The sequence below is a fragment of the Chaetodon auriga genome, chromosome 19 (genome assembly GCF_051107435.1).
Source record: "Chaetodon auriga isolate fChaAug3 chromosome 19, fChaAug3.hap1, whole genome shotgun sequence".
Taxonomy (NCBI): domain Eukaryota; kingdom Metazoa; phylum Chordata; class Actinopteri; order Chaetodontiformes; family Chaetodontidae; genus Chaetodon; species Chaetodon auriga.
In genome coordinates, this window is record NC_135092.1 from 21831207 (window position 1) to 21856013 (window position 24807).

The following is a 24807-nucleotide window of genomic DNA, read 5'->3' on the forward strand; positions in this document are numbered from 1 at the left end:
AGGGTTCTGGACAGCCCTTCAGATCAGTAAGTGCTGTTAAAGAGCATTCTGCCGGAGCTGTGCGACTCCAGCGTAAAGGTCAGACACGAGGCAGCCGCTGCCACCTTTCTGAGTTTGTGTGGGACGTGAATCAGTTCTGGTCAAACAGGCTGAAGCTGCGTTATTAATGCTCAAATTTAAAGGCTGTGTGTCTCATTAAGTGGCAGTATTATACGTCCAAGGTCATGTTTATTGGATTTTTACATTAGCTCTGTATTTTCATCGTTATCTACAGGATGTTTGGGGGAAATCGTCAAAGTTTTGATGTGATCTGTGTTTCATCGTTCGCCTCCTCCTGGTATACACGACACAACGCAGTGGATGGAAACATGGGAGAAGAACATATGTGAGCAGGTGGAGCGGCAGATTCATCAAAATCATGATGTCATGAGTACATGGTGTGTGCCTCAGCCTGCCAATTAGCAGCGCTCATCATTAACGATTTTGTGTTTGAGCCACGTTCAGCGAGCGACCGTGAAGACGCTGCAGAGACACGGCTGGGCGACGCCACCCGAGTCGAACTGAGGGGCGGGGCTATTATTAGCCGGACAGAAAGGAAAAAAAATGTTTGTTGTTTTGATAAATTCACTTTTTATTGCTCAGCCAAAGCGATACAGATAAAAAGACCTTGTTGATTTGAGTCTAATGTTGAATGAATTTCACGTCGAAGGCACTTGGTTAAGTGTGATTTGGGGGCAGTGTAAAGGCTGGAATGTAAAACTCCATCAGAGAGGCCAGTCAGCAGCTTCCAGAGGTTCATACTGTCATGACGGGGGTCTTAATGGCATGGACAAATGTCTCTGTGTTTGACACAAGCACCGATGACATCCAGTTTGGACGTCAGCACTTTAGAGAAGCTCAGTTTGTACAAACAGTGATGTGATGTGTCAAAAACACGTGATTTAACAGTCGCCGGCGAGGTAAGCGACCGGCTGCTTTGACCTTTGTGTGGAGGAGTAGTGTCACCGAGAACATTCAGAACCACCTCTGTGATGCCTTCTGTGAGTTTTCAGGGGATCGTCACGTCATGAGAGACTTCACACAGTTATTCCTACGATTCAGGACAATCCTTCCAAAACCACAGGCCAGAAAAAGAAGAGAAGCAGCTGAGCGCTCTTCTATCGTTTCCAGTTCATTCTCTGCAAGCACGTAAGCTCGAGCTCTAATTAAAGTTTCTGTATTTTGGATAAAAGTGTCTCGTGTTTGAAAGTACTGCCTGAATTGTCCTAAACCACAGAAATAAAATCCATGAAATCTTCAAATCAGTGTCGTCCCCCTTTTACCTGCACTAAAGGAAGCAGGGAGGAGGAGGAGGAGGAGGGGGGACTCTACGCCTGGACCAGAGCTTGTTTGAGGTCTCGGAGCAGCATGGACGCCACGACGCTCTTCTCTGTGTTGATGGTGAGCAGCGCAGTGGACGACTCCTTCTGCTCCAGCGACACCAGGACCAGGGCTCCGCTGCTGACCGTCCGCCCGGCAAACCTGCAGGCGAGTCAGAGGACAAGGGTCAGGTTGACAGCGCCGCGAGCGGGGCTGACGCCGAGCCGCAGAGAGCCGCAGAGAGCTGCAGGGAGCGAGGCCTTAAAGCCAGAGTTCACCACACAGCTCAAACAGAACAGCTGCTAACAGCAGGATTAGCAGCATGTTAGCAGCATACCGGCTCTTTATTAGTCATTATAAAACACTCATTCATGCCTTATTCTCTGTGGCCACATTCAACAACTGCGAGGCCATTAAACAGGAGTTTTCCTTCTTCTTGTTGTTCATGAATTATGATCCTAATAACACCAACCTCCAGAATAAGAAGGTTAGCATGTGCATGCTAATTAGCAACTAAATGGTGAATATGTGCATCTCAAAATAATGTGTGATCATGCTGCTCTCTTTCTTTCACTCACCTCCATCATGATGGAGAAGACAAATAAAAGCTGAAACCATCTGTTTGGCTAAATAGCACCAGGCTAACTGAGACAATCCAACAATCAACACACTGATCACAGATTCTAATAACTTCTCAATGTTACTCGATTTTTTACAAAATATCTGTAAAAATAAAAACGTGGAAAAGGTGCGTATTCATCATCCTGGTTAAAGTGAGCTAAGAGGTTTTCTGAAGATGATGGAGGATGGGAGGCATTGGAAAATAAAAACAAAGATGTGTACTTTATGTTGTTTTTAACAGGAATAAAACAACAAATGAGACTCATTGGTACCCTGAACCGAGCCGACGTCATTTCTATTACACGTTTCTATGTTGTTTTTCATTAAATGAAACGTGTTTTCAACTGAAATTCACTGCAGCGCCTGATCTCTGTATCAGTGAAATACTTTCCGCTTAAAGTCTAAATTTAAGTCTAAATTTAGTCATTTTATTCACAGAAAACAGAGGACGTGAAGCCAAAAACATCAAACCGAAAAAGGAAAGGCTGCGCTCACATCTCTCCCCCAAACCCACAAACCCTCACACTGGAAAATTCTCCAACACCTCACACCTTGTAATTACTCCAAATTAGCGAGTGAGACAAAGACGGAAAATGATGTGACAGGAAATATAGAGCGCGGAGCAGCAGACAGTCTATTATCCGAGCGCACTGAGGAGCCATGAGGGCCGGGGCCCGCCCTTTGTGTCAGTCAAACACCGTTTAGCCTGTTTTTATGGACTCTGGGTGTCTGTGAGTGTGTGGGAGCCTCCGGACCGGGGTGGGGGACGCCCCGTCCCACCCGCTCCCTCTGGGCCATCGGGAGAATTCTTAGTCCACGGTTTCCTTGGATACCGTCCCTGCAGACTGGGGCCAAATCTGGGCACACATGGTCCCCATTGAGAGCGCTAACAAGAGGCTATGACCCAGCGTGACCCTCTTTGAGGGGCGACAGAGCCGAGCCGAGCCCCCTCTCCCGCTCCCCCGTGGACCTCTGCATCCCTGAGCCTCACGTGGCTAACTCCCCGCCATCTGCCTCCATTTAGCACTACATCCCCGCAACAAAGACCCCCCGCGGCAGCCCGCTTAGGTCTGACAAACAGCCCACAAAGAGCCCCACTTAGGCCTGACTAAAGCCTGTGAAGAGCCCCCGCAGGACGGCCTCTGGACAGGCGCTGTCACAGAGCCCCGTGACGCCGTGCTGCGAGGCGGCGGCGACCAGCACGTCCACCAATTAGCACGCACACGTTAAAGACGGGAAGGGGGGGGGGGGGGGGGGGGGGGGGCGCACACACAATGAAACGGCGCTGGCTCACAAACCCAGTGTGTCTGGGTGCGTCTCTGGGGAGCTGCTAAATTACCATCAACACAGGACAGGGAGTTTATCAGGGAGCTCTCAGGGAGGAGAGAGAGTCCTCCTCAGGCTTAATTAAAATATTAGCCACTTCAGCAGGAAACACAAGCCATTGAAGAAGAGGGTTCATTTCTCTCCAAAACACCGACCTCTCCGCTCCGCTCGCTCTTCTTTAAATAATTCAGGGGTTCTACATCAATCCAACATTTACGACTTTAACTCCAACAACAATAAAATCCAATCATAACTTCTATCTGTGGGAATTCAGGGTGCTGATTTTGTTCAAACCTTTAAAAAAATGAATCAAATAGTCTTTTTTATGAAAAAAAAAAACCAACCTGTTTTTTATTTTTTCTGGGCTAATTTTCTCCGTTTAATGCACAATCATGACCACATGCAAACACGAACGCTCGTCCCTCGTCCCTCGTCCCTCGTCCTTCTCCCTCAGCCCTTCTCTTGCCCCCACTGTCAGCAGCTTAAGGTGTCTATGTGGTCCCTGTGGCTTTGCTAATGGATTTAGGATATAAATCTATCATTTACTCAGCCAGTTAACACTACCCTGAGGCTGCTTCCACTGCGTCTCGGGAGACGCCGCCGTGGGCCTTTGTTCACGTGTGGTAATAAGAGGCGGTGAAAGAGACCAGAGCGCGTTTCCGCCGTGTTTGATTTCCGAGCGTATTCGCTTTGAAAATTCTGGCTTTGTGGCAGAGCTCACGTTCAGACCTGATCTACATCGCATCTCCATCCACCACAACATCAGCGCACTTTTAGGTGCTAGAGGGGAAAGATTAAGGACAAGCGGGCCTTAAACGGGTCATTGGTATTCTCCTGCACTCTTCACACACTGGGCTAAACACTGGATTAATTGCAGCGTATGGAAAGAAAAGCAAAGCATAACCCCTGGACTTAGAGCAGGCGGATTGGCATCGATCGGCAGGGCTGCGGCTAAGCATCACTCTCCAATTATCTGTGATTCTCCTCAGTGCAGAGAGCCTGTGTGTGTGCCATCTGCCTCCCCTCCACCCTGCCACTGCAAACACAAAGTGGGCTTCACCTTTACATTCACCCTCATGCAGAGGAGACACAGGCCGGCGAGGAGTCCGCAACCAGGAACGCAGGACTTAACCCACAGCGAGACCACCAGCCGCTGCATCATAGGCAAACGTTCGGAGCTCTTCAGGTGCAAAGACGACGACGAGGCGTGACGGCTGCACCAAAGTCCGGAAAAGCTGGGACCAAATGTGTGGTGGCTGCTGCTGGGTATTATTGTTCCATCCTGGTTCTTGGCCAGGTGGACGAGTGTCCTTCAACTGAGTGGTCAGCGAGGCCGGAGCAGAGCTGAACACATGCGAGCAGGCTCCGACCAGGCAGATGGCCAGAGCTATTAGCCCCAATTAGAACCGGGAACCCTCCACGCATCTCCAGAGCTCGCCATACGGACAAACTGCAGCGCCGCAGTCAAAGGGCAGACGGACGTGAAGGGAAGGAGAGGACAGACAGACCACAGAGGCAGAGGACGAACAGAGGGGACGACAATTTAACTTCAAGGATACCTACGACGGGCTTAAACGCGTAACCGCGGCCGCACGCTGCATCTTCATCGTGGTCGATTAACAACGCACATTACAACAGTTACACTGAACTCTCATCTGAAGACAGATCATGAGCCAGCGTCGGCTGGAGCGGTCTGTGATGGAGAGACCAGACGTTTAATTAGTCAGGTTATAAATGATAGTCAATTAAATTTTAAACAGGGACAAGAATTCAACTTCACCGACGAAGGGAAAATTCAGCGTTTAGAGAAAGATAATTTAATTACATCAAAGTGTATAGTAAAGAGAAAGCACAGCTTATAAATCAAGGGGTTCAGTTTTTCCTTTTTTTCATGGAAAATTAGGCTCTAACCAGAGGGATTGGCAATGCATGCAAAATTCGATCAAATTTGCTTTCAAACGGACTGAAAAATAGAGCACATTTATTCTATTCCGCCTGTTTAGACATAAACAAGAACAGCGTTTTCTACATTTGCTTTCCTGCTTGATTTATTGCCATCCTCCTTTCCAGCAATCAATTTCTGTGTTTCAGTGGCATCCCCCTCCGCCCGCCTCCACGCCTGTTTGGGAAAAGCAGTGCTGCACCCTGCTGATGAAGAGGGGGAGTGCAGGCCTGCAGAGGAAGGCGAGCTGTTGCTTCGTCAAACGCAGCCTGTGCTAACTCCGTCTGAGCAGGCGACGTGTGCTGAACTGTATCAGTCTGAGGCTTAAGACCCAATCCCATCCATTATTTCTACATTAAACCCAAACTCACTCCCTCCGAGGGCAGGGACTCTGGGTGATCTCACCCGGATTAGAGGGCCCTTTCTCTGGGGGGATCAGAGGAGAAGAAGAGGGGTCCTGGATGGAGGTCACCTCCGGCATCACAGCTAACGCCGAGCGACCTCCACAATAAGCTCTCAGTGGGTGTATCCGATCAGATCGATCACTCTGCTGCGTGTGTGTGTGTGTGTGCAGCAACACGCACGCAAACGCCACAGTTGAAATTAGCAATGCTAAAGCGATTAGTCGAGTGGAATGAATTAATCGTTTCGGTTAACGGTGAAAGAAAAAGGCTGAATATTCTGTCTCCCCGGGGTGAGAACCTGTCTTTCATTGGACAGTAAACTGAATATTTTGGGGTTTTGGACTCTTGTTTCTGATATTTGAAGTCAACTCTGGGGACTTGTGATGTGGCATTCAGGACCGTTTTCTGACCTTAATCCTCAAAATAATCAACAGATTGGTCGATAAAGAAACCAATGGATAGTTTTAGCTGAAACTGGACGGAGAGGAAAATGTGGCGTAAACAAAGGAGCTGATGAGCCGTCTGACCAACCGGGTCAGTATCCTCCTCGAGACCCCGTCCACACGTAGAACGCAGGGGTCGGGATCGGAGCCACTGAACTTCTGACCCGCTCTGCGCTCTGAGCCACCGCCGCCCATAAACTGAACGTTACACTGAACATGAGAGCTGGAACAAAAGAAAGTATAAGTAAATAAACTGGATGATGGAATTAACCTCGAGTTGGCAAATTAAGAGAGCAATCGACACCAACTTGGGCTGCAACCGATAATTCAATTCATTACTGACTGCTCTTGATAGCAACAAGTGAAAAAACAGCCGTCACACATTCAGTTCAGTGAAACAAAAAGTGAGGAAACCAGCAAACACTCACACTTGACATCCGATCTGTGACTTAAAGGTTTCATCGAGCAGCAAAATGTTTGCTCATTAACTTCATTCATCAGACCTCGTGCAGCTTCTGCACCGAGTCAAAACCAGAAATGGACAAATTCAGAGGAACTAAAGGCGTTCGAGGAGGCGAGGACTGAAGGTTTCTCCACAGAGGAGCTCCATCGTCTCCAATAGATGGACCTCCAGTCAGAGCCGGTGATCCTAAGGACAGTATGTGAGAGGGCGTCTTCATTACCACAAGACGACGGGACAACGCTGGGAGACTGTCTTCGTCTTTAGCCGTCACAGAAGCCGGAGAGAGATTGATAACACGGAGTCATTTCAGCTATTGGTTATTGTGAATGAGGTATGGGCTTATTGGACGGAGGTCTCTCCACTGACTAACATTGATTTCCACTCACTCTTCAGCTCACCGTGCCCTTGTGCTACCGTCTCTGTCCCTTACTTATCCACCGTCTCCTGCGTTTTCCCTCTACCCCTACAAAGAAATGATCACAGACGCCGAAAGACGAGGGGACGGAGACACGGAGAGGCGTCCGCCCGCGGCGAGCTAACAAAAGACAGGCAGAGACAGACGAGCAGGGGCGGGACAGAGCGCGGCGCGGAGGGACGGAGTGAAAGACAAAGAGGAAGTGAAAGAGAGACAGCGGCGTGGAAGGAGAGACAGATGGGGGCGCAGAGATGAAGTGAAAGCGAGACAGAGCAGGAAACAGAGGGAGAGAGGGAGGTGTAATTATCTATCAGGTGTTCGGGTGTGCGTGACAGAGGAGGAAGCTCATTAGCACACTCTGTGTACACCAATTACACAGCCAGGCTTCTCAGGGCATTCCCCTGGCATGTGTGTGTGTGTGTGTGTGTGTGTGTGTGTGTGTGAGGCTGCTGGGGACACACACACACTTTGACTGTGTGAGCCCTGCACGCTCACTCTTTCACTCATCTCCACACACCAACGTACGGACGTGACTCTGAACTGATTTAACAAAGGTTAGATTCAGACTGAATAATCTAAAACCACCAGAGGAAACTATGTCTTCACTGGTTTGGGGCAGTTTTGGCTGCTGAATCTTTTGTTTTCTGATGAGGACGGTTGTCCCTTTAAAGGAATAGTTTCACAGTTTGGGGTCACATTTAATGGACAACTTGCTATTTGTCCCTTAAATACAAAGGTCCAGCCAGAAGTTCCTGGAGGAGGCTCCAGGAAGCTGCAGTCAGTGCTAAGCTAAGCTAACCAACTCATCCATCTCTCCACCAGAAAGAGAATGAGAATATTCATTTTCAGGCTCAGGTTTGGTGAAATCTCAGAGGACTGTGTTTGTCTGAAGTCCTGAATCAGTCATTTATTGTGAATTCAATCCGTCCTGGTTGCCTTGTGGTTGCACTTTTCAAACAGCTGGAACAAAACTCTAAACATCTGTCACCGAGTGTGAAATGCTCTGAGTCTTCAGCTGGTTGACGATTAAATGTGTACGAGTTCCACAGAAACACTTCTAGTTACAGTACAACAATCCTAACATCTATGAATGTACCACCAGGCTGCAGTACTTGGAGTATCAGTATAAATGAGTACAATGATGAACAACCTGGAAGGACGATCTGTGTATGAGCCATAAAAGACATTTCACCTGTGGAGGCCGGTCCGGCTGGACGACACGACGCCCACGTTGGCCACAGACAGGACCTGCTTGCTGACGGTCTGGCTGGAGGTGTTTGTTGTTGCCATGGTGACAGTCGCCGAGGTCTCGTTCATGCCCAGGAGTTTACCTGAAAGGAAGCAAAGACGTTTAGCCACGAAAGGGCCCACAGGAACGCACGCTGATCTGCATTTGAGCTGCAGTGCTGCAACAGTCAAGTGTTCATCATCCAAAACGTCCATCGCTTTGCTGTGTCAGCGTATTCTGGGATAAAACAGATCTTGACGGTAACTAAACTGGGGAAGCTGAACAATAAAAGAGCCCCTTCTTCAATAAGAGCTGGATAAAAAGCCTCCCAGCTGAGGGCAAACGGCCAGTTCATGCACACTTAATGATGAGAGAGGAAAGAAAGAAAGAGCGGAGACAAACACGTCCGAGTCAGGCGGAAAGAAAAGAGGCCTTAAAGGCAAATATAAGGACGACCTGCTGAATGAAAGAATTCATTATCTGCGCTCAGCTGGTATAAAGCAAAGCAAGTTGTTCCACGCCGCTCAAGCTTTTTACTGTCTGAGTGCGAGGTGCATTCAGCAGAGCTCACAACACAGAACCAAGATTAATTAAGGCTGAAGCAGCATTTAGCAGGCACTTAAGAGCACTGATGGCTCAGGCATGAGCGCGCTCTCACTCTACAGGTGTGTGTGTGTGTGTGTGTGTGTGGGGTAAACACCATTAAGTGCTTCATCAGAGGTGAGCTGTTTTACTCCGTTTTAAATGCATCATTTATGATTTCTGCACACAACAGATGAGAGAAACTCTGACCTTTGTCACTCAGACCTACAACACACGGAGCTCCACTGTCGCCCAAAAACTGTTTAAGACGCATCAACGAGCCATTGATGACGTTTTCTTTCACTGCACGAGCGAGGCCAATATTATCTTATTCAGATATATCGGTCTGGTGGATGTGTGGGCCGATAAGTGACGAGAAGCTGCAGCTTCGAAGTGAGAATTCAGAAACAGTGCCGACATTACACAGTTTGTCCACCAGAGACGACGAGACGAGCTGATCCTTGAACTGTGAAACGTCCAGTGAACGCATCCCGGTGACAACAGATCAATACATAATGACAAACCTGACAGATCTGGATCAAAACTGTTCACGTTTTGTATTTATGTCAGAAATATTGTGAGAAAAACAAATATCTTTACCAGCATCAACCAGAAACTCCAGGACTGGTCAGGCTGCGGTTCAGAGCTGCACCGGTCGGTCGATTGATCGATAAGTCGGCCGAAAGAAAATTAATAGCAACCATTTTGAGAAGTGATGAACTGTTTCAGTCAGTTTTTGCAGCTTCTTTAATGAGAGGATTGGCTTCTTTTCTTTGTTATTCATGAAAGTAAATGATGGGTTTGGACTGTTTGAAGACTTCACTCTGGGCTCTGATATGAAAATAACCTTCAGATTAATCAATAATGGAATGATGGTGAGCTGCAGCCCTGCTGAGGTTTACTTTGGTCGATCCTGCATTGAATTCAATACAACCACAGCTCCAAAAAACAAAGGTTTGCAGTGTAAAATATAACTAAAGCAGAAAGTGATGCTCATCCTTTCTGAGCTCATCAGCTTCATTGATTTCTGTAAATATCTCTTATTGTGAATCTGATGCAGCAACACGTTTCACAGACTGAAAGATGTGGAACGCTCCAAAAACACCTGTTTGGAACATTCCACAGGTAAACAGGCTGATTGGTCACAGAGGAGAGGATCATGACTGGGTAAGAAAGGGGCATCCTGGGAAGGCTCAGTGGGTTGGATGATGAACACATGGACTCAGAGACACTTCAGATCAAACTGCTGATGGTCAAAACAGTTTGATTGGAAACGAGGATGAAAAATGATGATGTAACACTACGTAAAAAAGCAGCAACACACTCCACTGAACTCTGAACACTATCAAACACTGCAGCGACTCTGCAGGTACGTCTTTGTCATTCTCCAGCATGGGGCCACTTACAGGTAAAAGCACGTACTCAGAGCATCACGTGCATCAAAGACTTTGAATTAGCAGAAGACTCGCTGAAGCTTAGACGTAAATCTCGCTCACCTTGCTCCTTGCTGAAGTCCTGCTCTGTCATGGTGCTGGGCATCAGCAGCTCTCCCACGGCGGGCTGGATGGACACACTGAACTGGTCCTCCTTGGTGCTGAGACACGAAAAGTCTTTTATTCACACGATGACGCTGTCATGTTGAGTGTTTTGTGCACGCTCATGCTTCGTTTGTGTATTAAATGTTTCTCCTCTGATTGCCTTCCAAATCACGCTCTGTGAATGGCATTTTGGGCCAGATTGATTCCCCCATCCTGAACAGATTTTCTGATAAGGTTATCGATCGGCTGAGCAGCGGTGCCGATGGCATTCAGCAGGTTGATTTGGGCCGGGGCTGATTACTGGAGGAATAATTGTTATCCCAGTGAACCCGGATCAATCGTGGCTGATGTCTCACCTGGGAGTGCCAGCACAGAGCGGGTAGGAAAAGGAGAGTTAACGAAGAACAAATGAGGGAGGAAAAAGGTAAGAGGAGACGCAAACGAGCCGAGGAGGAGGAGACACTTGAGGGAGACGTGACTCTGGAAACAGCAGCAGAGGACGGGAGGGAAACAGATGTACGTCTGAAGGTCTGAGAGGAAAAATGAGGCCGGTTTGACGTGAGCGGGTGTCAGGTTGTCTCACCACAACTGGAAGTGGGCCGCTTGTGTCGAGTCGCTGAAGTCAATACCCATGGAAACCGTCACGGAGGCCTCTGGCTCCAGACGCTCTGAGAACGGGAGAGAGGGGAGGAAAGGCGGGAGGAGAAAAGGAAGAGTGAGTGACAAGGGCACAGTGTGCAGCGTGAGGAAGGATGGAGCAAAGGGAGGAGAGAGGAGGAAGAGGAGGGGGGGCGGCAGCAGAGTGGAACAGACAGGCATCCACACCACTTGTGTTTTCTACTTCACAAAGCAAGGCCACCGTGTGTGAGAAATCTATCCTTCAATCTCATTCCCCTCACCTCCAGCCTCGGGGAAAAAAAGAAAAAACACATGAAGGACTAGCATATTTCCAAAACAACAGGCCTGTCAAAGAGAGCATCGGCATGAAGAGAGACGGGTGAGGGAGGCAGACGCAGCGGCGAAATGTGAGCCAGGCGGAGACTTAAACAAAGCCAAAAACTGCTGAAGAGAGAGTGTGGACAGCCGAATGGGAGAGGAGGAGGAGGAGGAGGAGGAGGAGGAGGAGGAGGAGGAGGAGGAGGGAGGTTAAGGATGAGAAGAACACAGACAGACAGAAACATCCTCCACGCTTCCCCAGTCGGCCTGTTTCTCTCTCCGTGGAGCTCGGCTGTTTCACCGTATAACTCTTTCCAGGCAGAGGAGAGACTCCAGAGGGAAGCCTCCGAAAACAGAGCCATCATGAACTCACTGCAGTCCAGCCTCCAGCTCCTCCTCACGCTCTTCTCTTACAGCCTCGGCATGCTTCTCCCGAGGTGTTAACACAAAGCAACGTGAAGCACGTGCAAGAATAAAAAAGCCTTTTATTAAAGCTGCAGAGTAGCATAAATCCTTCTTTTGGATCTGGAAGGAAACAGGCAGGTGCAGATTTCCAAACTCAGCACTTTAACTTCTCACACGACGCTCGCCCTCCAGTTCAGAGGAGTTCTTCTTCTTCATGCTAAGCTAAGATTCAGCAGCTTGAGCTAACCCTGTCACAGCTTTGCCATCGGTTACTATGACCTCACATGTCCCATAGGAGAAGAAAAACGAGCATTAAGACAATCAGACGGCGTGAAAACAAGCCAATAGTTTAATATTTTGAGGTGATGATAAAAATAAGTGCACCTAAACACAACAGCTGGAAGTACGGCAGGTCAAAGCTCGTCAGGAGGCCAGTGTGTAAACTCCCTCTACAACAGATAATTTCACAGTTCCACCAGTTTCATCGCCTCTTGTCACTTCTTTCTTGGCTAACCTGCCTGTTTGTTTACAACCTGTACGATCACCTGACTGCTCAGGTGTCTGATTTCCTGTCACTGTGTTCTCCGATCTCTGCACTTCCTCTGTGAGTGTTATTATTACAGATGAGTGACGAAATCAAAGCCACGCTGTGACCAACAGGAATAGTCCTTCAAACTGCAAAACTCACGAAGCTACTTGCTGTTTTATTTTCTTATTTTGATGAACGGAGCATTAAAGGTGGAGGCCAGTGACTAGCTCTTACTAACGAGCTAATAAGAGAGATGTTAAGTGATTCAGGAACATGTCGGTGGACGTAAACAGCGACCAAATCACACATTTTAAACAGTTAAATTATGTGTTTAACAGCCGTTGACGGGGAGATTAGCAGCGATGGAAAGTAACGCGGCCTGCAGAGGCAAAGTGCGAGTGTATTTCTTATTAAATGCAAACCCTGTCATGTGCATCCCTTAACGAACGCACACACAGCAGCGTTACATAAAGCTTTGTCTGTATTCATCCCCTGCAGCTTCTCAAACCGAGCCCAGCCTCCCGCTCACAGTGGCCGGGCTCGATCGATCCAAATTACCCACTGTTTGGCTGCTTGAGTTCCTTCAATGCCCAATCAATCCCTGGCAATTGACAGTTTTAACATGCTCCACCGCACACCAGGTCTGCGTGTGTGCGTATGCATGTATGTTTGTGTGTGCATGACAAAGAAAATCTTGAGGGAGTGCTGCTCTCAGTCTCATATTATACTGAGCGCAGCCATCAGACAACAGAAATATGGAGATGGTGTTTGTTCGTCGGCCCTGATCGATACTAATGAACAGGGATTAGCTGAAGGAACACTGGCTGTTTTGAGGCTGGGGGAACGGGACGGGGCTATTTGCTGAGCTGACAGCAAACAGGCTTAAAGGTTTCTGATAACATAATGAGCATTTAATATCTATCTGAGCAAACGGGCGGAGTATGAACAGAGCTGCAGAAAGGCCAGAGAGCCGTCATGAGTGACTGGGAGAGACTGCTGATATTGAAAAGATTGTAATAGTTTTACATTACAGTGGAGGGAAAGGCAGAGTTCAAGCTGGGGTTTGACCCACTCGTCACCCTGCGTGTGTCAGCAGGCCTGTGCTTTACAGCAGAGGCAGAAAATGAGCTTGTGTAGACGCTCAACACTTTGACCTGTCCGTCCTCTCTGAGCCTCTGCAGCCAAACAGGTCATAAACACACACTTTCATTCTGCAGCGTGTGTGTTCATGGTTTTTGGACACCTGTGGATCCTATGTGAGATACATCAGGCTGTGACACACACACACCTGTTAGGAACAATTCACTGCTGCTTTCCGCTTTTTCATGGGACTTGATGATGATTAGAGTATGAAACTATTGAAACAATATGTAGGACATATTAGTACACAAAATGTACTGTATCACAATTTATACTGCAAAACTCTTAACAGTACCATGATGTGTTGTGAATTTGCAAAGAAAACAGCGTATTAATACTACTTGGTGGTTTTCTGATGAGTCAGCAGTGGAGTATTTGCCATGTGGTACTAATACTCACCGATGGTGTTAAAGCAGTGGATGTGGAGGCTCGCTGGGCTCTGGTCTCCGACATGGATCTCCTCCAGGCTGTGGTCTGAGCTGTTGGTCAGTGTGACCTGCACAGCCACCATGCTGGGCTGGTACAAACATGGCTGCCGGGGGAAGTGGTACTTGGCTGACAGTCCTTTTCCTGTCATGTGGTGAAGCAGCTCGTAGGATTTCACGGGGCCGAAAGACGGAGTGGTGACCTGGAGGGACACGTGATGGACAGCAGCTGAGTCTGAGTGGGATTTGGTACAGAAGTTTAGTGCCAACAAACATTTCTGAAAAATAACCCAAACTTCCTGATTATCAGAGAAACCAAGTGCAGTTTGGGCCGCATTGATCTACGAACAACGACGCACTGCTGGAAACAAAAGCCTGAGAGCAGAAGCGGAGAAGGAAGATGAGAAAAGCAGTGCATGCAGGACATTTACCCACAAGCACGAAACACGACATCCAGGGACGCCTCGTACATTACGCTGCAAATGCATCCACACAAGAGGACAGTTAATCCAAGAAGCTCCGCTCCCTCCATCACCTACATTCATGCAATTCACCGCGTCCAATCAGCAGGCAGAATGCAGCACTCCTGAGTGGAGTGGGACGGAGGGTTGGCTGAAAACTCCCCACCAACCCTCCCTTCATTAACTCTGCAGGGTGAAGAGGACCCCATTTAAGACATGTCCTCAATCAGCCCAGTTAGAGGGACGCTCGGTCAAACCAGGCTGAATAAAAACAACCTCTAATGAATAGAAACACAAGTGCCTGCATGGGCCAAAGCTGCCGTTCGCAGGCCTTTTTAAAGAGGCTTTTACCCTTTCAGAGGCAGGAAATTACATTACCTTTGAGAGATGTGGAAGAGAAAGGGGGTGGATGTGCTGCTGGTGTATCTTTTTTCTCCTGGAAATTAACATCTTGTTACTTAGATGAACATTGTTCACACTTGGTGGCTTTCAGTTTTTCACTTGATGGTGGCAACTGTCAGCTCCCATTAGACAGAGGAGGTGGGTCGGCCCACACAATGCAGCGCATCGGACTGAACATACGGCACTTGTCAAACGTGAGAAAACTCACATAACGTGCAGAAAATTCAGACACACCTCTGCTGTATCTATAGAAGTAATATAAAAGATCACAAAAGTGGAACAAGTTTGAGTAGTTTCTTAAAGCTTCAGCGGAAATCAAAGGGGTCCGTCTGTGTTGAGTGACAGCGGTAATTAGTTTAAAACAGCAGGACGGATGAAGCCTCTTCACACCTTCCAAAACACTTAGCACCTGAGGGTATTCATACGCTGACACAGAGGCAACGCTTAGACGTGTCATCCTGCTGTTCAGAGGAAAGAAATAACATTTACCACCTCAAAGACGTGTCAGAATGATGGAAGAATTAACAAATATAACACTCGAAGAAGAGTGACAGAGGGCAGAAATAGTAAGAAATACCACGAAGCTTTACATGATAAAACAAAAACAGATCCTGCAAATAACAGACTGAAATGATTAAGAAAACTAATTAAGCTAATTGAATATGACTAATAATATGATGAGGAGAAACACAGTGGAAACACGCAGCCGTGAAGGCGCAGCCCGCTGCCTCGAGCGGCGTCACTGTACATCGTTTCACTGAAGCTGGACGAGGTGGCAGCGTGTTCTGACTCGGGAGAGAAATGTTCGAGACATCCCGCGACTTGTCATGTGGTCGGAGACGGTGAAGAATCGCTTTGACATACAAGAGGGGCTGCGGGGACGAGCGGCGCTGTGCTCACACGATCGCTGTGCTGCAGCAGCAACACGTGGAGAGGCAACAGGTTTCACGGCTGAATCATCGAGAGGATCTGTCGAGGAGGGCGCCCACGAATAATCCGCGATGGTAGAACATGACGCTGCCACGCCAAAAAAGTACTGAAGGCAATTTAATATGACACGTCCATAAAGTGGGAGCGTCAAATCTAAAAGGAATGACCATCATCAGAGCAGCAGAAGCCATCCTGTTTCTTTAGTCCCTAATGTGAGCCACTGGAGCCTTCATATCCCATGATGCAACGCAGCAGCATCCTTCTTAAGACTCAGAGACACAGTTTGTATGCAGATGACTGATTCACACAGAGTTCAAACCTTTTTGGTTGAAACCTCAGACTGAAAATGACGAATTAAAGGAGGTCAAACAGCACATTGACTCCATCAAAACATCAAAGGACATTAAAACTGTTCAAATCTGTCTTCTGTTTGAAATCTTTCTGTGAATCGTGACCCTTCAGCTCTGTGCGACCAGTCTGATCTGCAGCTGAGATCATGTTGTGGTCAAAGAAAATCACGTGTGTCCCTTCAGGGCGTGTGAGGCTGAGTCTGGGCGTCACGGTGTAGAACATTTAAAACAGCAGCCAGCCCACGTCACATTGGATAAAGGATGATCCGTCCACCATCTTTCAGTCCCCTTGACAGAGCAGCAGCGTCTCTTGTGCCCGGAGCGCCGGCGCGCCTGTAGAGGAGGTCAAACAAACATTTGTCGCCGTGCTGTAACGCCGCTGCGCCCTCGCAAGCGCCCGTCACGCCACCGCCAGCCCGCAAATTTATTGGGCCACTTTTGGATGTGTCAGAGCAGTCGGTGTCGATAAAGCCGGCCATAATGTTTGCCACCCCATCACGACGGAGATTTACCTCCCTGACAGACACATCCTGCTTCAAGGTCCCGTCTGTCGCCTCGCCCCGAGCGGGCGGCGGCGGCGGGGGGGACGGACGGAGACAGGACAGGGCTTCAAACTGCTTATTATCACCAATTTGACACAGTGGACAGTTAAAGCCTGACACGAGCGCCCACACGAGCCCCTTCGCTCCGCCATCCATTGTTGTCCTGTTACGCCGCACAAGCCCATAACACCTCAAGTGTAAATAAGAGAAGAAGAGGGATGTAACCTTGACTCCTCTGTCAGTCTCCATCTCCGTTTTTTTTTTTTTCTTCTTCTTCTTTGGCTTTGGCTCGCCTTCTCCAGCCTGGACAGGAAGGAGGGAGCTGACAATGAGGGAGGAAGTTGATTGAGAGGCTCTATTATGCATCAACTTAAAGGAAGCTCCCGTGATGGATGACACAGACGCCAGTCACCTTCAGAGCCCGGACGCCACGCTCCCAGCATCCTCTCGAGCAAATGACCTGAAAATCCCGCTGACATATTCAAAAGGGCTAACCGGAGCTGGGTAGCCTTGTGCCGTGTGCACAAGAAGGCCAATTTAAAAGAAAGTGGCGTGGCGGGGTGCAGAGATGTATGGGCATATATTGAAAATCCATTTCTGCTTTTCAGACAGCGTCTGCCGCCAACAGCAGGGACAGGATTTCATTATGCTCGACAAGAGCTGTGAGGATTAAGGTAAGGGACATGTGTTTGACTTTAGCGCCTAATTGTTCTCCTCAGTCAGGAGATGACAATTAATTGAGGGGCGTCACAAAGACCTTGACTGCAAATTGAATTAAATAAATGTTACTGCAGCCATCTAAAACTACTTTAATGTAACAGGAAGTCTCTGCAGCGCATATAGACAGAGGTTAGTTCATTTATGCCAATTTGCCAGTAAATTGGGTATTCTGAAATGATTAATTTTGAAATTTTCCATTAAGGAATATTAGCAATAATAGAGGACTGTTATTCCTAAAGTGTTGTCCTTCATCGAGCTTTGCAGGTTCCTAACAAACTGCCAACAGTTTCTTTGGATTAGCATGATATTGAATAGATCTGGGGCTGCAGCTAATGACTGTTTTCATCTGGGATCAATCTGCGGATTATTAATCAATGAATTGTTTGGATCATAAAATCTTAGAAAGCAGTGAATCGCAGCATCCTCCAGTCCAAACCCCAAAGATCTTCAACTTACTGTCACAAAAGGCGAAGAAATGCAGCAAATATTCACATTGAAGAAGCTGGAAGCAGTGAAGTTTTAGCACTTCTGCTTGAAAAAATACTTAAAAATGATCCAAATTGTGCCAATAACTCATTCAATTGATTAATCGAGCAATCGTTTCAGCTCTGAACAGGATCAAAAGCCGACAGGGATTCAACAGATTCTTTAGATAAACGTGCATCTTTCCTCGTGCAGATGATCAAAGTAGAATATTCTTTCGTTCTTTAATATTGTTAATTTAATTTAATTCATCTTATTAGCTTCCACAAAGTGGTCGCTCGTCTTCCCGGTGCATTCATTAACAGTGTGAGTCAAGCACAGAGATGATTTTTCATTATTATTTTAAATAAAAATACATTTAGGGGTCAGTAATTAATTGATAATTAGTCCGTCACTGTAAGAATCGAGCTGCATATCGCTCATGCAGAGGAGGATATGGCATCAAATTTCTGTTTCTGGATTTCAAAACAAAGGGTTAAGACCCGGATTCGTTTGCTTACTGTCATTAAATAGCTCGGTGGTTTGTTGTGACAAGTGGACAATGAAAACATGCGTGACAGTCGAGGTTTAAGGGAGCGCCGTTATGACCTGTCACCTCGGAAAAGGACGACAAGAGGAAGGAGCTTCCTGTTAATCCTCTAACAAACAAAAACCTGTCCTCAGAGTCTCGAGAAGAAGCTAATGAGAGAAGAAATGCTGCGACAGCGGCATGAAAACACAAACATTTCCCAAAGTCTCCGCTCGCCGCGCTGGCCACAGCGCCGACTGGCTGTTTCTGTGTGGGCATTTATTCCTATTTAAGAGGCAATCTCCGCAGTTTGAGTGGCAGCAGGAGGTTTGGAGGGCAGGGGCTGCTATATTCGTGGCGCTCGGGGTCCTTCTGCTGATTCATAATTAGACGTGAACCCAGAGCGCCCACTACGGGGAGGTCAGAGGGGTGAGGAGGGAGGCGGGGGAGGAGGAGGGGCCGCGCTGGCGCCCGCCTGATGGACACCAAATGAACAAATTATGATGGCCCCCTCTGGGCGTGATGGGGTCAAACGCCCCGCGCCCCGCCGCTGACAGTTCAATTTCCCCCCAACGCAGCCCCATTCGCCGACTGCTAATTATGAATGAAAAGTTATCAGCCTCAGCCTCCCCGCCGCACACACGGACAGCGGGCGGAAGAGGTGTGGGGCGGGGGGGGCGGGGGGGGGATTTAAGAGGCATTTGTGAGAGATCCTAATGTCAAAATGTTATTAGAGAGAGCGGGAGCATGCAGAAGCTGGGGAGAGGAGGAGGAGACAGGAGAGGAGGTGGGTCAAAGACAGTGACCAGGGTTAATCTAAATGCCTTTGATAACCATGCAGTAATTCTCTAAAAGGGCCCGAGCGCTCAGCTGAGACACACTCGCTGCCTCTGTGGGCAGATTGCTGAGAAATAGAAATGACACCGAGGCCAGTGTGTGTGTGTGTGTGTGTGTGTGTGTGTGTGAGCTGATATGTAAGCGTGTGCATGCGTGGGGAGGGGCGTGTGTGAATAAAGGTGAGGTTATTTACCCTTGTCTATGAATCCCGATGCCCATCATGTATTTATGCATAGAATTGACTCTAAAATCAGATGTTGATGCGCAAAAAGTTCCCTGTTCTCATCTGCATTTCTATTCTCTATTACCGCACGGCCTTCACCTGAGGAGGAGAGAGTGCCGAACAAGACTCGCGCTGCATAAACGCTGTCCTGAGAGCAGCTGTCAATCAGGCTGAGTGACAGGCGGGCAGGGCTGACGGGCACACTCAGAATACAGAGTAACTCGCCGCAAAGCTGAGCGGAGCTGGGACAGAGCAGAGGCTGCTGGGAAGACGCGCAGCTGCGTCGCGAACACGTTTGTTTACGCGCAGACTTTAAAGGAATCAGCGACTTTAAAAAGCTTCTCCTGAAACCGCTGCTGCTTCTCACCTTTTTCCACATAACACAGGACGTCACATGACGCTCGCACTGAAAAACACGTCCTAAGACTAATTTTAATTTGCTATATATTAATAGAATTAGCTCGACTTGTAAAAAACACAACTCTCCTGCACTGCAGCGCCTTTGAGATTAAACAAGCGCTTGGCAGAATATTCTCATTGCAACTGGAGACAACAAGCAACTTGTGACTCGGGGCATATTTCTGACAATTTAATCTCTAAATTAATAAAAAATGCTCCGCGGATCAAATATTAAGCAAAATAATCATTATTGGCAGCCACATTTATAATTATGAGCAATTTATTGAGAGCAGAAGCTAAATTCTATCACAAAAGCAGGTGTCAACAACGTGCTAAACACAAAGATCCAGCAGAGACGGCACAGACCTGCTCTGAGACACAAAATAGACACAGCAACAGCAGAAAGAATGGTCTGGACATTTTCCTCCCGGGGGGCGGGGGGGAGGACAAGATAGAAAACACACATAGGGGCAGAGCGGCTCACATACTGAGGAGAGAAAGGAGCCGTCACAGTAGGAAAGGTCAACCATCAGATATACACACCAGCGAGACACGAGGGACGCAACATCTGACAGAGAGAGATGGAAGGTGACAGAGAGGAGGAGAGAGATAAGAGGGGGAGAGGGGGAGAGAAAGGGAGTGGGTGGACTTATAGATGAGACGCAGAAATAGAGTTCAAGGGTGTGGAAGAGCAAAAGACGGCGAGGGTGAGAGAGACAGACTATAAGAGATACAGGAAACAGGGAGAGCAGTCGTCCTGTCCTGACCGGCTATAAATATAAGAAGGCAGGAAAGGTCAACAGTTGGCGCCTGAGGCAGAAATGTTCCACGAGGGAGAGAGGCTCATTTCGCCATCTCACACGGCGCTCTGCTGTCCTGTCAGCGTCAGACGGAGAGGAACGATTGACTCTCAGCACACGTTGATGGAGGAAATGTCGTCGCCGTGTGTTCCTAATGCGGACACGCGCGAGTGTACTCACCTGCACGGCGGAGGAGACGTTGGAGAGAGAGAGGCCCTCGAGGTCGGACAGGAGGCTCGAGGACAGGGCGGAGTACCTCGAAGCGTTTGTCGGCGCAGGAGAAACTGAAGGAGGCAGAGAAAACAGAGACTTTCAGATGGTTAAAGCCGCTGTGGAGCAGCGGCGAGCACGTCCGCCTCGTCTGACAACGCCACTGGAGGGCGCCAAAGGCCAGAATTGTCAGAGTATAGAATCACCTTATTCAATAACACCTGTCAGCGAATGGCCAACGCCGACCTGTGTGCTTTCAACACGTTACTTTCAGTCTTATTCAGTGAATAACAGTGATGGCAGGTGACACTTACAGCAGCTCATGTTAAACAGAGAGTTAACGGATGTCCTGGTCGAGCAGGTTGTCGCTATGATTGTTAGAAAAAACAATGTTATCAGCACGTGAATCTGCTCTGACCTGAAGCCACAGGGTACCTGGTTCTTTTAAATTAGAGTATCATACGACTTCTCTGTGTTATTTATGGGGAAAGTTTATTGGACTTGATGCTCTGCTGAGGCACAGGAGCCGGTCTGAGGCACGGATCATCGTTTGATGACGTCAGGCCACGCTGTCACGATTAGCACAAGCCTCGTATTTCTTTGGTTATCTACAGCTGATTTAAGGGAATATTTTACCTTTCGGCTCCACACGCTGTTTTCCCTGCTCCCTCTCTGATGGCAGACACCCCCCCCCTTGGTATTTTCACACCTAATTTGGTGAATTATGGGTTTATTTCAACTAAAGCGAAGTTGACAGTTGTTGGAAAGACAATTCAAGACAGTTCTGGTGAGTTTTAGTTTGTTTCTGTCGAGCGTTTTCACTGTAAAATTACTGTTTTTGTCAATGGAGTCTGGTGGTTTTGACGAGAGCAAGTGCTCAAAACTGGACCGACGTCAAAAACTGAGGTCCACATTAGTCACATGGACACGACAACACGGAAAAGAGGGTGTCCCTTTAATGTGTCTCATAAGCTGTCCTGTTACACAGCCAGCAGACACAGAACAACACTGTGTCTGTAAATATTCACTCTCCTGTTCGCTCACTTCGGCTCTTTCAGCTCAGAGAAAAACATCTGGGCTGTTGGATCTTAGATTCAGGTCTTTCCTCTCTGGGAACATGCAAACGTCCTCTGTCTGTCTGTCCAGAAGACGTTTGGTTTATTGGAGCCATTTCTTCGACTGCGCTGTTGAAAACTGGGATGGTACGAGCAGGATTTGCTCAGGTTAAGAGAGCCGAGAGGAGAGGCAGAGCTGCACGATAAATGTTGGGAACTGAGTATCTTACAGAGGATGAACTCACAGTCATCTAGATCCAGTAAGGAGACCTCCATCTTGGACTTCGATTCCACCTGAAAAAGAAACACGACGGTGAGAAACTGAACTTGTGTGTTGTGCTACTGCTGACAGCATGTCTTAAGACGCGACACGTCCATCCCAAAGACCTGACGCTCATTTAGATGCAGCACGTCTGGAGTTCTGAAAGACCAGCGATGCACAGTGTGGCGTCACCCTGAAACACGCCACCTCGTGCCGCTGAGGCCGGCGCGTCAGCTGTTGACTTGTGGGAATTACAACACAGCTCGACACAGCAGGCACGATAAAACCACGTCTGAACACACGAGCGCCTTTGTTCTCCACGGCCTCCTAACTGAGCACGGCTCCGCTCGCGTCTCATAAAGAACCAGAAAATTCCACTCTGCATACTCGAGGCCGAGCAGACGGGAAGGAAAAACAGCCACGACGGGACAGAGGAGGGAGCGAGGAAGGAGAGTGAAGACAAACAATGAAGTTAGAGGCCGTGTCTTATCAGATCTCCTCTGACTGACGCTCGTGGTGGTAATAGAGACGGAAACCTTGTTAGTAAACGGAGGTCTGGAGGAGCCAGAGAGAGAGAGAGATGCATAATTCATAGGCCATGTCCAAATGACAAACTGTATGAAATGAGAATTTCATAGCGCAGAAAAGCAAAGGGAGGGTGAAATAATGTGATGAGCGTAACAGGTAAGAAACAGACGAGGAGGGCTGAGAGGGGACCAACGAAGGACGAGAGGAGGAAGAACAAAGCCGACGACAGAGGAGGGAAACTCCTGTGGAACGACAGGGAGAACACGGTGCTCCTCCATTACCCTCTTCACAGTGACATCACGTTCCACGGCGGCGCAACCACAACACATCAGAGATATCTGGGAACACGTCTGATCAGGGATGAAGATTTAACTCTGACCGAGACGGAGACAAACTGCACGCGATCGCACGAGAACGTCGAAGCTCTGTGTAACATTTTACATATATTTTTAGCGTGCTGTTTATTTCATTTGGATGATACAGACGACCCAGCAGCATGAAATCCAGAGTAAAATCAAAGTGCTCCTGCTCCAACATGCACTAACCTGTTATCTAACAGTTAGGATCATTACGTGTATTTTAAGTGTATTTTAGCATCTCTTGGGTCGCAGTGAACTAAGTGAACTACACGCAGCGAAACTACTGCTCTTTGTGAACAAACGTTCAGAGAAGCCGTTTAGAAGTTATCTGAGTGATGCTCCCATCGTTTGTGAAAGGCAGGACACTGAATACAAAACCAAAGCTGACATTCATCACACTTTCACATGAACAATGGAGGATTTTACTAACATATGTTTATTTATGACCTGTGGGCGAACTCGATTTCTCCACCATCGCTCAGCAGCCTGAAAAGCCGGCTGTGAGTGAAGCATGTTGGACTGAGCAGCGAGTTTCACTTCTGACGCTCAGAGTTGAGAAACTGTCCGGCGTCCACATGAATCATAACGTCACCTTGGGTTTGGACGTCGCATCACTCTTCTTCTTCTTCTTCTGCGCCGTGACGGAGTCTGAGTCGGAGTCGTCCTCGGAGTCCGTCTCTGAGCCGGGGGAGCTTTCGGGTGAGGAGCTGCTGGCTCGGGTCACTGGCCCGTTACCGTTTTCGTCGGAGTCACTGAAACACGGCAGGAGAGCAGGAACAGACCTCAGAGTCCTGACTGTTGGCTTCGATCACTTTCATCACAACATCTGCACAGAAGGCACACGGCTTCCACCATATACTGTGAACAAACAGTGTCGAAAACAGCAGGAAAAACTAAGCACTTCCATCCAAAGTGAGAGCTAAAGCTGGGCCCGTCAGAGCAGCGGCGATCAATCTGTTTTTGTTTGTGAAGTTAATTCACTCAAAAAGATTTTTCCCATCTTTCTCCTCTCTCTTCCACTTGCTCCGTCCCTCTTCAATTTGTCCCCATAATGAGTGTTTACTCCGCCTGCCTGGAATTTTCAGCCGTTAAATTAATGAGGGGAATTGTGACGGTAACTGGCTTTTTAACTTGGGCGATGATGAAAAGCCAGTATTAATTTGGCCTACAGATTTCATTTGCTGCGAACAGGAAAAAGTGATATAAATCACTGTGGGCCTGATTAGGCCCTGCCTGAAATGACTGGGCCATAATGAGGGCATTATGCTGTGTTTGTTGTGGAAGCACTGGGGTGAGCTGCTCTAATTACTGTGTGTATGTGTGTGCGCGCGTGTTTGTGTGTGTTCGAGCACTGGGGTGAGTTGCTCTAATTATACCCTCTAATGGAGAGAACAGGGTCAGCCGGCGGCCTGTCACAGCGAAATCAGGTACATTCGCTGTGAGTTTGTGTGTCCGTGAGGAAATGAAGTGGAGTGCATAAGAAACTAAATCTGCCAGTGTGTAAGAGAGTGTACGTGAGCATATTCAGCAGTAATGACTCAAATCTCATTCATTGGTAACACCAGGCTGCTAAATGACCAATCAAAAGTCATTATCCATTAGCCATGTAAATGTGGGTTACGCTACTGGAGGAAAATTCTCCTTGATTAGCTTGTTAATGGAACTCACACTAACGATATTCTAGCAGCTCTGCCAGCCTGATGTCTGCGCGCGTGTGTGTGTGTGTGTGTGTGTGTGTGTGTGTGTGGACACAGAAGGCGTATACACAGTACAGTAGGTGTGTGCGGCTCACAGATTATATCAATACCCCCACTAAGAAAGGTTATTTTCTGCTCTGCTCTCTGAAAACATGGACTCACAGCGTCCAGTGGACTGACTCTCAGACAGGTTCTGATCCGGTTTTTGGAGTATCTGGGTTTTTGTGCATGTAAACGTCATATCCTGCTTTCAGAGACCGTGTCTCAGGTGCGGGGAACCAGGAC

The 24807-nt window shown here is 48.0% G+C and overlaps 1 protein-coding gene across 3 annotated transcripts in view; it reads right to left on the minus strand.

The window, feature by feature from the left end:
- Window positions 1-606: 606 nt before the first annotated feature.
- The window catches only part of ap3b1a (adaptor related protein complex 3 subunit beta 1a), a 47423-nt gene continuing 23222 nt past the window's right edge, over window positions 607-24807 (minus strand). For all 3 annotated transcript variants that reach the window (XM_076757851.1, XM_076757852.1, XM_076757850.1), the window contains exons 20-27: window positions 23418-23577; window positions 21922-21970; window positions 20592-20695; window positions 13731-13959; window positions 10905-10989; window positions 10280-10377; window positions 8166-8304; window positions 607-1521 (exon numbers count right to left, since the gene is read on the minus strand). In XM_076757851.1, the coding sequence (XP_076613966.1) occupies window positions 1368-1521; window positions 8166-8304; window positions 10280-10377; window positions 10905-10989; window positions 13731-13959; window positions 20592-20695; window positions 21922-21970; window positions 23418-23577 (1018 nt within the window). In that variant the 3' untranslated portion in view covers window positions 607-1367. The remainder of the gene's footprint in view (window positions 1522-8165; window positions 8305-10279; window positions 10378-10904; window positions 10990-13730; window positions 13960-20591; window positions 20696-21921; window positions 21971-23417; window positions 23578-24807) is intronic.